At 52.5% G+C, this 14424-nt stretch overlaps 1 protein-coding gene across 2 annotated transcripts in view; it reads left to right on the top strand.

The window, feature by feature from the left end:
* ATG16L2 (autophagy related 16 like 2) overlaps nucleotides 1–14424 on the top strand; it is a 35815-nt gene that overhangs the window by 14396 nt on the left and 6995 nt on the right. For both annotated transcript variants that reach the window (XM_077341160.1, XM_077341161.1), the window contains exons 5-14: nucleotides 2053–2295; nucleotides 3181–3246; nucleotides 6465–6560; nucleotides 6913–6975; nucleotides 9023–9131; nucleotides 9519–9624; nucleotides 11231–11301; nucleotides 12161–12232; nucleotides 13689–13809; nucleotides 13935–14040. In XM_077341160.1, coding sequence (XP_077197275.1) covers nucleotides 2053–2295; nucleotides 3181–3246; nucleotides 6465–6560; nucleotides 6913–6975; nucleotides 9023–9131; nucleotides 9519–9624; nucleotides 11231–11301; nucleotides 12161–12232; nucleotides 13689–13809; nucleotides 13935–14040 — 1053 coding nt within the window. The remainder of the gene's footprint in view (nucleotides 1–2052; nucleotides 2296–3180; nucleotides 3247–6464; nucleotides 6561–6912; nucleotides 6976–9022; nucleotides 9132–9518; nucleotides 9625–11230; nucleotides 11302–12160; nucleotides 12233–13688; nucleotides 13810–13934; nucleotides 14041–14424) is intronic.

Here is a 14424-nt window from a genome sequence, read left to right as displayed (position 1 = left end):
TGCTGCCTTTGATTCTTTTGTGATGAGGGCGAAAGGTGCATCGTTTAAACCTTGCTGATACCAAAACTGGTTTGCTGAGATTTTGATATGCTCCATCGGGAAAGTTTAGAAAAATCTTGGGCTTCCCGGGAAGGGCAAAAATGGTTCACGTTGGTTTAAAAACTGAAGGGTGGACAGCGTAGATTAAATGCCAGAATTGTTCTTGCTGAGAAATTATACTGGAAAAGATTTTTTTCTACTTGGGGATATTATAGGGCATAATGTGCTAAACTAGAAATAGAGCTATCGGCAAAAGTCCAGGGGCACAAGAGAGGGAGAAGCCATGTGACCAAATCTTTGGGGAACTCGGAGCGTTTCCATGGATGGTGTGACAGAATACGCCATATTGAATCATAGAATCATAGAGTTGGAAGGGGCCATCCAGGCCATCTAGTCCAACCCCCTGCTCAACGCAGGATCAGCCCAGAGCATCCTAAAGCATCCAAGAAAAGTGTGTCTCCAATCTTTACTTGAAGACTGCCAGTGAGGGGGAGCTCACCACCTCCTTAGGCAGCCTATTCCACTGCTGAACTACTCTGACTGTGAAATTTCCCCCCCTAATATCTAGCCTATACGTTTTACTTGTACTTTAAATCCATTACATAGAATCATAGAATCATAGAGCCATAGAGTGGGAAGGGGCCAGACAGGCCATCTAGTCCAACCTCCTGCTCAACGCAGGATCAGCCCTAAGCATCCTAAAGCATCCAAGAAAAGTGTGTATCCAACCTTTGCTTAAAGACTTCCAGTGAGGGGGAGCTCCCCACCTCCTTAGGCAGCCTATTCCACTGCTGAACTAGAATCATAGAATCCTAGAGTTGGAAGGGGCCATAAAGGCCATCTAGTCCAACCCCCTGCTCAACGCAGGATCAGCCCAGAGCATCCTAAAGCTCCAAGAAAAGTGTGTCTCCAACCTTTGCTTGAAGACTGCCAGTGAGGGGGAGCTCACCACCTCCTTAGGCAGCCTATTATCCCACAGCTCTGCACATGAGCACCGCAGGGACAATTCTCTGCAGGTTACACCCCCCCTCCCAGAGGAGTAGCTGCTTGCCCAGCTCCCTCCCCTGACCCTGGGTCTTCCCCTTGCACTAGACTAGCATTTCTGAGATGGGGGAGGCCTACGTGGATCAGAAAAGCACTGCCAGCTTCAAATGTATAAAGGATTTATTAAAAGAACAAGTTTTATACGCATCACTTTAGCACAGCACAGAGTTAAGCAAAGTCAAAGGAAACTGGGGGAAAACAATCCTTCTGTCCTATCTGATGTGCTTCACTTAAGAAATTCCCGGTTTCTATTGCATATTCCTCAACTCACCTGGCAGCTACATGGTCCAAGAGAGCTGCTCACCTCTTCTCTAAACCGGAACAAACTCCTTCTTCAGTGGTCAGCAAGCAAAATAAATAAATAAATAACCTCCCTCTGGGCCAAGGGGGTTCAAACCACCTTCTGTGTCCCACTTACTCTGGGGCACCCTGGGAGGAGGAATCCCCCCTCCCCCTCCAGTGTCTGCCCCCAGGAAGAGGCTGGGAGAAGTCTTTTGTTTCCTGACAAGATCAATTATGCTTGGAAGGAAGGTGAGCAAGTGATTGCCATCACCCCTCTCCTCTCTCCAAAACTCAGAGGAACCTCCTCTGTCTTGTTTTGCAATAGTGGGGTGGGGGGCATTTCACTACCCCTGGTGTATTTGGGTGTTGGGCAAATTGCGTTGCCAGGACCTGTATTTCCAGGATCCCTGAAAGCAGCCCACGGCAGGAAGTTGGGGGAAACGTTTTTTGAGTCCGTTGAAGAAGGTTTTATTTGGGACTGCGTTTGACTCATTATAGTTTTAATTCCCTGGCAAGCCTAACTGAGATTTTGAATTCTGCTCTTTAGTGTTTTGTTTTGCAAGTGCTCCATTTTCACCGCAAGCCACCGTGAGTTCCCCAAGGTAGAAAGCCGGCCCATAAAACGTTTCTGATAAAGAATGAGAAACGGTGCTGCAGAAAGAGTCATCCTTTGTTCCTCCGCGGCAGGTTGGCTTCCGTGAGCGCCCAGTTCTACGACCTGGAGGCCACGCGGCAGCAGCTGAAGGGCCAGGTGGACGAGCTGAGCCGCCAGAACGCCGCTGTGAAGGCCGAATGTGACAACTTGCGTGAGCATTACTGGCTCCAAGACATGGAGTTCCGCCGGGCGGCCGAGAGGGGCTTGGAGCTGCTCAAAAGCATCATGCGCATGAAGGTGGAGGCGGCTGAGCATCGGAATGAGAAGAATGAGAGGTGAGCGGCCCCCTGAGTATAGACGGGGAAGGCAAGGCTGCGGGGTCAGGAGCAGAAGGGGGAGGTTAGCAAAGGTTGTGGCCCATCGGCTTGCCTTGCAGAAGTTCCCAGGTTCAAACCCCCGTAACTCCAGCTTAAACAGACCAGGCAGGAGGGGATGGGAAAGAGCTCCGCCTGAGATCCTGGAGAGCGTCTGCCAGCCTGAGTAGTAGATGCTGCCCCTGGTAGGAAGAGGGTGTGACTCAGTATACAGCTGTTGCTTCTGCTCATGGCAGTGCCACTTCCCGTCTGTACCTGCGACGGACAGGGAGGAATGACTTGGCAAACCCCACACAGGAGAAAAAGAATTCTTGGTTCAAATAGCGATTTGCACAGGGGAAAAAAATGTGGTCCTTTTCGTACGCGGACCGAAATGATTTGGCAGAATCGGAATCTCCCGAAATGCTGGTTTGGATTTGGGTTTGGCCGAATGGATTCGGTGCCCAACCAAATTGGGCTGGAACAGCGGTCAGAGAGCTGGTCTCCTAGTTCTGCCTGTAATCTCTCTCAGTTGTTTAGAGAAAGGAAGATGGAAGAGTCTTTGGCCTAGCCTGGCCATGGTAGGACGTGGAAACACAGGATGAAAGGGGCCACCTGCCTTTTGAGGAGAAATGAAGGGAAGTGCTGGAGAACATTTATATTGCTTGGGGCAGGGGAAGTCAACCTGTGGTCCTCCAGATGTCCATGGACTACAATTCCCATGAGCCCCTGCCAGCGTTTGCTGGCAGGGGCTCATGGGAATTGTAGTCCATGGACATCTGGAGGACCACAGGTTGACTACCCCTGGCTTGGGGCATTCACTGCTCCTGCTTTAGACGGCCGTGGCTCACCTTTCTCTCCTTGCAGGGTGAAACAAGGCAGGTTGTCCAAGGAGCTGAAGAAGGCCACCCGGAGGCCCATCGGCACGGAGAGGTGAGCCACATGTGGTGCCCTGAAAGGCCATGAGGATCGGGGCCCTCCTCCCTGAATGGACCGGTTTGCCAGCCCCTGGTTGAGGAGTTTCTGGAGGTTTGTGGGCGGAGCCCAGGAAGGGGGCCGAAACCTCAGCAGTGAGGGGCTGTCACTGGAGAGCTGCTGCCAGTCTGAGTAGACAATTCTGATTTCAGGTTGGGCTGGGCTCCGGGGCAGAGCCTCTGCTTGGCACACAGGAAGGCCCAGGTTCCATCCCCGGCATCTCCACTTAGAAGGACCAAGCAGCAGGGGATAGGAAAGAAGTCGAAGGAAGCTTCATGAGAAGAGGACATAACTCCGTGGTAGAGCCTCTGCTTGGCTTGCAGATGGTCCCGGGTTCAATTCCTGGCATCTCCAGTTAGAAGGACCAGGCAGGAGGGGATGGGAGAGACCTTGACCTGAGACCCTGGCTCAGTGGCAGAGCCTCTGCTTGGCATGCAGATGGTCCCAGGTTCAATTCCTGGCATCTCCAGTTAAAAGTGCCATACAAAAAAATAATTCAGGCAGCAGTTCAACAGGTTAGTTCCTGCTAATTGCCACCTCAGGGGAGGATGGATGCTAATTTTCGCAGTGTGATGGTAGTTGAATTCCCTCCAGGCCAGGCTGGATTCTGGAGATTTTTGTTGGTGGTGGTGGGGATCACTTGGGCGTGAAATTGGGGTCACTGTGGGTGGGCAGGTAGTTGTGAGTTCCTGCGTCATAGTGCAGGGGGTTGGACTAGATGACCCTGGAGGTCCCTTCCCACTCTAGGATTCTAGGATTCTATCTGAAGTCCAAACGAGGTTTCCCTGGTCTTGCAAGGTGGCTTCTATAGCGGACTCAACAGAAGTCATATAATATCATCAAGTCCCTCAAGGGAATCAATCACAAATTGACTGAATTCTCCAAACAGTGGACTAATTCTCAGTGGTGCTTTTCCAGGCTGCACATGGCCTGTGCTGTGATCCAGGGGAGGATCCCATAGGGATCCCACGGCGGAAGCCACCCTGCGAACCAGGGGACTACCGGATCCTCGTTTGGACTTCAGTTGGAACAAACCTGTTGAACTGTTGCCTGAATAATTGTTTGCCCAAATTTACAGCACTGCTTGGTTCTTATGATTGTCTTGATGATAACTTTATAAACGACTCTTTTGCAAGCGTTATTTACTAGAAGCAGGGGTAGTCAACCTGTGGTCCTCCAGATGTCCATGGACTACAATTCCCATGAGCCCCTGCCAGCATACGCTGGCAGGGGCTCATGGGAATTGTAGTCCATGGACATCTGGAGGACCACAGGTTGACCACTCCTGTAGCTTCAGAGTCATGATTGCACAGCTCCCTTTTGCCCCTGGTATTTCCCGTTTACTGTGTACCCCAGTTTTTGTCGGTTGTATCCCTCCTGGAGGTTGGCAACCCCATTCCAGCCCAGGGTCTCCCCTGTCCACTGGAGGAAGAGCAGAGAAGCCCCCTGGCCCTTGGGAGTCCCTTACGTTTGTCTTCATGGTTGCCAATTTCTGCTCTTCCTCCACGGAGACCCGATTCTCACGGGGACCCAGGGGAGACCAAAGGACCTGTCTTAATGATTGCCTTAATCACTGTAATTTAGGCGTTCCAGAGTAATTAATTTCCGGAGGGGGGTGGGCGGGAGGCAGCTGGGGAGGGCATGTCGCCTGCAGACTGCAGGACCCAACTGGAGCATCATTGGCTCAGGTTGCTCAGAGCCCTGAATCTTGTGTGCTTCCCATGGTTAGCTGGTCAGAGGCTGCCCAGCAAGGGCCACACGATGACCCCTTTCCCACGAGTCCCCTGCTGCTTGTATTGTCATCCTGATAGAGTCACTGCTGTTTCTTCAGGAGGGAGTCATTGTTCCTACGTATGAGAGATCCAGGAAACTTGTCGGCCCTAAGACTGTGTGGTGCCGTGGTTAACAGCGGCAGTCTCTAATCTGGCGAGCCTCCAGATGCAGCCAACTGGGTGACTTTGGGCTAGTCACAGTCCTGTTAGAACTGTTCTCATTGAGCAGTTCTTCCAGAGCTCTCTCAGCCCCACCTATATCTGTTGCAGAGAGAGGGAGGGTAGGCAATTGTTTACCCCCTTTAGGGTAGTGAAAAGCAGGGTATAAAAAGCCCAGCTCTTCTTTTTCTTCTCTTGTATCAACCTGGTTTTTCAGCATTGCAGTTCTCTGCCTTATGTGGTTTGGGACTGGGGTATCCAGAGGATTGTCTTCCTTCAGACATTCCTACCCGGAAATTAAGAGCCCAGGGAGATGCCCACTTGGCTGATCCATCAAAGAAGCTTGTCTGGTGGGCACATAAGAGAGGCCCTTTTTGGTGGCAGCCCCATGTTTACGGAACAGCCTCCCCAGAGAGGTGTGCTTGTGTGGTGTAGTGGCAAAGGGTGGTGGCCTCTAATCTAGAGAACCAGGTTTGATTCCCCATGCCTCCACGTGCAGGCAGCTGGGTGACCTTGGGCCAGTCACTGTTCTCTCCGAGCTGTTCTCACAGTGCAGCTCTCTCTGAGCTCTCTCAGTCCCACCTACCTCAGAGGGTGTCTCTTGTGGGGTGAGGAATGGAAGGGGACTGTGAGCTGCTTTGAGTCTCCTTTGGGTAGTGAAAAGTGGGGTGCAAACGCCTAGTCTTCTTGGGAGGGGGAGATCATCTGGGATTGGGCTCACTGTGGGTGGGCAGGTAGTTGTGAATTTCTTGCATCGTGCCGGGGGTTGGACTAGATGACCCTGGAGGTCCCTTCCAACTCTAGGATTCTTTTGATTTTGGTAGTTAGGAGGCAGCTGACAATGGTTTTTATTTAGGACTGCCTTGGATTAAAGCAATCCTAAATTTTGCTTTCTATCCCCTTGTATATGTCCTTTATTTATATTGGAAGCCGAGAAAGGTTTTAAATAAATGAAGAGGAAGAAGTCCTCCTTCTTCTAAATAAATGTCTCTGTTGCAAGGGGTTCCTTGCCCATTCTTGGGGGGGGGGGGGACTGTCCGCTGTTCGGCCCCTGCAGGAACTTCTGCCCATTGCATTGCCCTGCCCCAAACGGGCCTTGGACCAACGAGAAACAAATGCCAGCTGCTTTGCGGCATCTGTTGTGGCATCGGCTGTACCCAAACTCTGCTGTTGTGTGTAAACCTCCCACGGGGAGAGAGTCTCAGACCTGCACGGTCTCATCCGCTGCACCATTTCCCTCGCCAGAGAACCAGAAGAACGAAAGGAAGAAGAGCAGAAGATGTCCGGGGCAGCAGTTCCCGAGCAGGAGGTACGGGAGAAACCACGGAGAAGACCCTTCAGGTAAACCCCCCCTGCGGTGAGGCCTACTTGGCTGGGGTGGGCCAAGGTGGTTAGCCATCCACCCCTTTGTTTAGGAAGGGTGGGATTGTTAAAAAATAGAATAAATCCGGAGGTATTTCCCTCTAATGCAGGGGTGGCCAAATGGTGGCTCTCCAGATGTCTATAGACTACAACTCCCATGAGCCCCCGCCACAGCTGTGGCAGGGGCTCATGGGAGTTGTAGTCTATGGACCTCTGGAGAGCCACCGTTCGGGTGCCCCTACCTGAGTGCCACATTTCAATCAAGAAGCTGATGATACGGATTTTTTTTCTCCCACTTGGCTGATCCTTCCTGTCTTGCTTTTTCCTTTAGATCTGCCTCCGTCACTTCCATGGCCCTCAGCAGATACGTGGATGCGTTCAAGGGTTTGTTTGAGTAAGTGGGCCGCTCCGTCCAGGTGCTCAGTGTCTTCTGGCCATGGGATGTCATCAGATTGCCACAAAAACGCCAAGATCTGGAGTCATTTGCAAGGCTAGATTTTCTTTGGATCCTTCTGTGCCTAATAGGGTAGGCAGCCAGCTTCAAAGTCACACAGGACACTTCTTCACATTAAGAATTTTAAAAAAATTAGCATATGGATTGTGCGGTGCCTAATAGGGTAGGCAGCCAGCTTCAAAGTCACACAGAACACTTCTTCAAATTAAGAATTAAAAAAAAAAAGCGTATGGATTGTGCTGTGCCTAATAGGGTAGGCAGCCAGCTTCAAAGTCACACAGGAAACTTCTTCACATTAAGAATTAAAAAAAAATTAGTGCATGGATTGTGCTGTGCCTAATAGGGTAGGCAGGCAGCTTCAAAGTCAAAGTTAAGATTTTTTTTTGAGAAATCAGCATATGGATCTTTTTGTCTGCGGGCTCAGTAAAAACTAGAACAGTCCAGCTAACATGAAATACAATATTTTAAATGTAACTTATGTAACATAACTTATATACATTGCAACTTCCTCTTAGGATTGTGAACAGTGTATCAGTACAGGCATTAGGATTTTAGAAGGCTGGACTCACCTGAAGGACCAAGAATCCAGGAGCACCTTCAAGACTAACCAAATCCAGGGCAGGAGAGGAGCTTCTGTGGGTCAGTGACTCTCAGAAGCTCCTCCCGGGCCGCACATCTGGTTATTCTTGAAGGTGCTCCTGGATTCTGGCTCTTTTCCACCACTGTGGTGACCTACCACTATGGTCCTCCGTCTCCCTGGAAGGCACCGCATTTAGCCGCACGGAATGGAAACCCACCCGCCTTTTGATATAAGGACAGCTCCCGCTGCATCTGAGGAAGAGAGCAGAGACTCACAAAGGCTCCTCCCCCTGCCACAAATTTTGTCACCTTGAAGGTGCTCCTGGATTCTGTCTCTTTTCGCCGCCACGGACACGGCTGCCCACCTTGATTTACCTCCAGAACAAACTGTGAAGCCCTAGCATAAGTAGTCCTGTGGCACCTTAAGGAGAACAGAGAGTTACATAAATAGGATTCTGCTCCCGGTAAGCTACACACAGACCACAAGTCTCTTGTCCGGGGGTAGTCAAACTGCGGCCCTCCTGATGTCCATGGACTACAATTCCCATGAGCCCCTGCCAGCGAACGCTGGCAGGGGCTCCTGGGAATTGTAGTCCATGGACATCTGGAGGGCCGCAGTTTGACTACTCCTGCTCGAATCATTTGTTGAAGAAAGTTTGTGAACCTGAGCAAGAAAGTTTTCTTTCGTAGGTTGTGCTGACTTCTATGTGTCCTTAGAAAGTTAAAAACTACCTTTGGGGCAGAAACAAGCTTGGACATCTAATTCGTGGACTAGGGCAGGATCAGGAGTCCAGTAGTAAGAACCGCTTCAAAAAGGATGTGGACAAAATTGGGGGGGGGGGGTTGTTCAGAGGAGAGCGAGGAGGAGGATCCGGGGCCTGGGGACCAAGGCCTAGGAGGAAAGGCTGAGGGACTTGGGAATGGTCAGCCTGGAGAGGAGGAGGCTGAGAGGGGTCTTGATGGCTCTCTTGAAGTATTGGAAAGATGGTCATTTGGAGGAGGGCAGGGACAGGTTTCTGTTGGCAGTAGAGGAGAGGACCTGCAGGTATGGGTTTAAACTACAAGTACAACTATATAGGCTAGATATCAGGAAAAAAATCCTCATAGACAGAGCAATCCTGTATTGGAATGGCCTGCCTAGGGAGGTGGTGAGCTCCCCCTCACTGGTCATCTTCAAGCAGCAGCTGGACAGCAGGGGCTCATGGGAATTGTAGTCCAATGGCGTGTGGAGGGCCACCCCTGGCCTGGACTCTAGCCTCGCCTTCCCAAACTGGAACCTACTGATGGCCACGTGCCGATGGTGGCTCAAAGTCCCTGTCAGGGTATTCTATGGCCAGCACTGCAGGGGTGATTTGGGCGAAGGACGGAAAGAGATGTAGCCCCAGGATTTTTCTCTCGCTCTGCTTAGTTTCAGGCTGAAGCGCGGGAATTCGCACGGCGGTCCTTCGGAGGATCACTACTGCTGCCTGCCTTCTTGCGTGGCCACCTGCCTCCCCTCCCTCGTGAGCGACACCAAGGTGAGCCAACCCCCTGCTGTTCGTCACCCCCCTGGCCCTTCTTACGGAGGGTCAGGGGATTTTAAATGCGGAAGCTCAGAATGTGAAGTAGCTGTGAGGAAGCCAGCTGGGATCTTGAAAGTAACTTTTCGGTCCTCCCTGATGGGGACCCGAAGTGGCTTACACTGTTTTCCTCTCCTCCGTCTTATCCTCACGACAACCCTTTAAGGTAGGTTAGGCTATGAGTATGGCTCCTAGATTTTCCCCACTGGGTGACACAGAGGGTTGGACTGAAGGGGCCATTGGCCTGACTCAACAGGGCTCCTCTGACGCTAAAAGTGCAGGTTTCCCCGCGTACATGTCTGTGTGGTTCTTTGACGCCCCCTCTGTCCTCCTCCCCCCCTCCAGGAAGCCCACCTCTCCGAGATCAACGCCGTCACGTTCAGCCCCAATTCAGGCCTGGTGGCCACGGGTGGAACCGACAGGCTCGTCAGACTGTGGAGCGTGGCAGGAGGTAAGAGCATCCCTGAAGGATGATATTTAGGTCAGGAATGCCCTGATTGGCTGAGCTGGAGACTTCCTGCTCCCTTGAGCCTCCTTCCTCCCTGCAGTTGGGCAGTTAGCCAGGACTCTCTCTCCCCTTGTTCTATACAAAGTTCTTTCTCTTCTAAACAAAAACTGCTTTATTCTTGCATGTGGCTGGTGCTGACCTCTTCTTTGCATGCTTAAGTCCTCCCAACAGGCAGCGTTCGCCCTCCTCCCTGCCGTGTGTTTGCTTGGAAATCCTTCCCCTTCAGCAGAGGGCCCCATTTCTCCCTGCCGTTGTGCTTTTGGGTCATTTCCTTCTCCATAAGTGGAAATTCTGGGTGGGAGACAGGAAACCGAGGCTGGAATGTCCTGTGGGAGCCTCTGAAGGGACAGAGTGAATCATGGACATCCCAGGCTCAGGGGCTGGTGGGGAGGCTGCCCGCTGACCTTTCCCTCTGGTTTCCACTCTCCCGGCCAGAGAAACAAGGTGGATCTCGGAAGCTGAGGAAGCCAGTCCTTAAATTGGGGGCGGTCATCTTATTTGAGCCGTCCTGCTTTGTTGGTGGGAGGGGGAGAGGGTGGAAGTTTTGCCGGGTCCGCAAAACAACACGATCCCACCAGGCATGCTGCAGAGGCCAAAATGGACAGACGAACTGTCCGGCTCCTCCTCTGGGACCCCCCATGCCCCCCAGATAGGCTGAGATGGAGCACTGGGAGAGAGCTTCTGCTGTTATTTATGATTATAGAAACATAGAATAATAGCACTGGAAGGGACCTCCTGGGTCATCTAGTCCAACCCCCTGCATGGTGCAGGACACTCCCAACCCTCTCGCTCCTCCACTGTCACCCGCCACCCCCTTGAGCCTTCACAGAATCAGCCTCTCCGTCAGATGGCTCTCCAGCCTCTGTTTAAGAATCTCCAAAGATGGAGAACCCTCCACCTCACGAGGAAGCCTGTTCCACTGAGGAACCACTCTAACTGTCAGGAACTTCTTCCGGAGGTTTAGACGGAATTTCTTTTGAATTAATTTCATCCCGTTGGTTCTGGTCCATCCCTCTGGGGCAAGAGAAAACGATTCTGCTCCATCCTCTATAGGGCAGCCTTTTAAGTACTTGAAGATGGTTATCAGATCAGCCGCCTCCTCTCCAGGCTAAACAGAATAAGAACATCTGGAGAGCCCTCTGACGGAGAGGCTGATTCTGTGAAGGCTCAAGGGGGTGGCAGGTGACAGTGGATGAGCGAGAGGGTGGTGAGTGTCCTGCACAGTGCAGGGGGTTGGACTAGATGACCCAGGAGGTCCCTTCCAACTCTGATTCTATATGGTGGACCTACTGATGACCCTTGAATTCTGGCCACTCTGTGCCCTAGAGTGCTAGATTGGATGGGCCACTGGCCTTGATGCAACACAGCTTCCATTTTGTTGCTGTGCAGCCATCAGAGAGGTGTAAATGTGGCAAGAGACACTCTCTGCCCTTTCTCGGGCCGTCCCTTGAAGAGGCTCCGGTTTCTCATTACCCCTGAAGGCTTCACGGTCTGTAGCCGACGCTGCTGGGGGACCGGCTCGTGAGGTCTCCCTTCTGACTCTTTTCAGGTCGCCTCGAACACGTGCAAACATTGGAGGGAGCTACGGGGGGCATCACCAGCCTCGACTTTGACCCGTCGGTGAGTGGGACCCTCCATGTGGATCAGGGGTAGTCAGACTGCGGCCCTCCAGATGTCCATGGACTACAATTCCCAGGAGCCCCCTGCCAGCGGATGCTGGCAGGGGGCTCCTGGGAATTGTAGTCCATGGACATCTGGAGGGCCGCAGTTTGACTACCCCTGATGTGGATGCTCGCTGGCGGCTTGGGTGGTGCTGGACTGCTACTCTGCACGGGGCTCCTGCTTGGAGGCTGGACTCTCTCCTTGCAACGCATCTGGACGGGCATATTTGGGGGGGGGGTAAATATTCCCTGGGCTGCAGTTCCGATCAGCTTCCAGATCAAATTAGGTCCCGGCTGTTCCTGTTCTTGCCTCCTGGCCCTGAGATTCGGAGGATTCGTGCCTGGCCCCACAACTAGTCCCCATGGACAGACTTAAAAAAAAAAATTCTTTACCTTCAGATTCATTGATGCCACCTTACCAGCCATCTGAGCGTCCCTGAAGGCTTTTAGTTTCTGCGACTGGACATCGGGCTAGCCTGGGCCTTCCAGGTCATGACAGAAGACCTACAGAGGGGGTCGGCCCTTTCCTGCCTCTCCGTAGCAACCCTGGACGTTCTTGGTGGTCTCCCATCCGGCCACTAACTTGGGCTGACCCTTCTTTACTTCCACGGTGCAATGAGGGAGCGGCTGAGGCTGACCTTGATAGACCAAGGGTGTCGTTCGATAGACGGCAGCCCCATGTGCTCCCGTTGCACCATGAGATGGAGGCCATCTTTCTGGCTTGGCTTCTGTTCCCCTTCAGCTTGCCTCCCCCGGAGACTCTGCCACGCCCTGTCCCAGCAGCCTCTGACCGTCCCTTTCCTCTCTCCCCCTCCCAGGGATCTCACCTCTTAGGTGCTTCGTACAACAACGTGACTCAGCTGTGGAGGATCGGGGACAGCAAGTGCCGTGTGAGTCCCCCTCGAGGCCCTTGGGGAAGGGGGTCGGCCGGGGGGTGCTTGGGGGGCCGTGGCTGAAAAACCCATGAGGGAGCCAGACTGAATAGAATCCTAGAATCATAGAGTTGGAAGGGGCCATAGAGGCCATCTAGTCCAACCCCCTGCTCAATGCAGGATTAGCCCTAAGCATCCTAAAGCATCCAAGAAAAGTGTGCATCCAACCTTTGCTTGAAGACTGCCAGTGAGGTTGAGAATGTCGGACCAATATCTGGGGGACCAGGGTTTGAATCCCCGCTGGTGTCATGGAAGCTCACCGGGTGGCCTTGAGCCAATCGCAGACTTTCAGACTGTTCTACCTCTCAGGGTCGTTGTGAGGATGAAATGGGGAAGAGGAGGAGGAGGATGTCAGATGTCAGGACATAAATAACTTTCCAGGAAAGTACTGAAGGACCCTGTGCAGAGTCTTGTTGCGACGCGAGAGAGTGATGCTGGGGCAAGATTCTTATGTTGTGCACCTGAGGGCTGACAGCATCCTCCACTCCTTTGTACGGACACAAGAAGTGCCCTGCAGGATCAGACCAGTGGTCCTTCCAGTACAGCAGGGCTAGTCAACCCCTGCAGTACAGCATCCTTCTTCTGATAAGAACCCTAGAAGTCCCCCAGCAGTGGCATGGGCTGCCATCAGAAGAAGAAGCAGAGTTGGTTCTTATATGCCACTTTTCTCTACCCGAAGGAGTCTCAAAGCGGCTTACAGTCACCTTCCCTTTCCTCTCCCCACAACAGACACCCTGTGAGGGAGGTGAGGCTGAGAGAGCCCTGAGATTACTGAAGAAGAAAAAGAAGAGCTGGTTCTTTTATGCCGCTTTTCTCTACCCGAAGGAGGCTCAAAGCGGCTTCCAATCGCCTTCCCATTCCTCTCCCCACAACAGACACCCTGTGAGGTGGGGGAGGTTGAGAGAGCCCTGAGATTACTAAAGAAGGAGAAGAAGAGTTGGTTCTTCTATGCCGCTTTTCCCTACCCGAAGGAGGCTCAAAGCGGCTTATAGTCGCCTTCCCTTTCCTCTCCCCACAACAGACACCCTGTGAGGGAGGGGAGGCTGAGAGAGCCCTGAGATTACTGAAGAAGAAGAAGAAGAAGAAGAGTTGGTTCTTAGATGCTGCTTTTCTCTATCCGAAGGAGGCTCAAAGCGGCTTACAGTCGCCTTCCCATTCCTCTCCCCACAACAGACACCCTGTGAGGTGGGGGAGGTTGAGAGAGCCCTGATATTCCTGCTCGGTCAGAACAGCTTTATCAGTGCTGTGACTAGCCCAAGGGCACCCAGCTGGTTGCATGTTGGGGAGCGCAGAATCGAACCTGGCATGCCAGATTAGAAGTCCGCACTCCTAACCACGACACCAAACAGGGATACAAGAGAGGTAGAACTGAATTAAATTATTTAAGAAGACCTCCCGCACTTCTGTTGTCTAGGAGATCCTCACTGGGCATGCGGACAAGGTGACGGCGGCCAAGTTCCGGTCCATTCGGCACCAGGCCGTGACGGGAAGCCGAGACCGGACGGTGAAAGAGTGGGATTTGTGCAAAGGGCGATGTGAGTGGCAGAGGGGGTGTGGGACCCCCAGCATGGCCACGCACTCTGTGTTGGGGGGGATGCTAGCCCTTCTTGTCAAGGCCTGTCCTGTCCCTCCCCGGCTCACCCGGCTGTCCTTCCGGCAGGTTCTAGGACCATCAACGTCTTCTCTTACTGTAACGACATTGCCTGTTGCGATACGGTCATTATCAGCGGGCATCATGACAAGATGATCCGCTTCTGGGACAGCAGGTAAGCTCCCGAGACCCCAAGCCTGGGCCCGAATGGATCGGTTTTGCATGCAAGGTTCTTCCCTTCCGGAAGGAGAGTCTTGACATTCCTAGATCATAAGAACATCAGAAGAGTCTCATGGTCCCTCCAGTCCAGCCTCCCGTCTCACCCAGTGGCCAACCAGTTCCGCTGGAGGTCCAGAAACAGGGCAGAGAGGCCGAGGCCTTCCCCTGATGTTGCCTCCTGGCCCTGGGATTCAGAGGATTAGTGCCTCTCAATGCAGAAGTTCCCCTCATGATGTCTAGTGATGTCTAGCCAGTGATAAGTAAACAACAAATGAATCCTGTGCGGGCTCAATAAACAGTTTAATGAGGGAACCTCCTAACAGGAATGTGGCAGTTTTCA

The sequence above is a fragment of the Paroedura picta genome, chromosome 6 (assembly GCF_049243985.1).
Source record: "Paroedura picta isolate Pp20150507F chromosome 6, Ppicta_v3.0, whole genome shotgun sequence".
Lineage (NCBI taxonomy): Eukaryota > Metazoa > Chordata > Lepidosauria > Squamata > Gekkonidae > Paroedura > Paroedura picta.
This window is presented reverse-complemented; position numbering and strand designations above follow the sequence as displayed.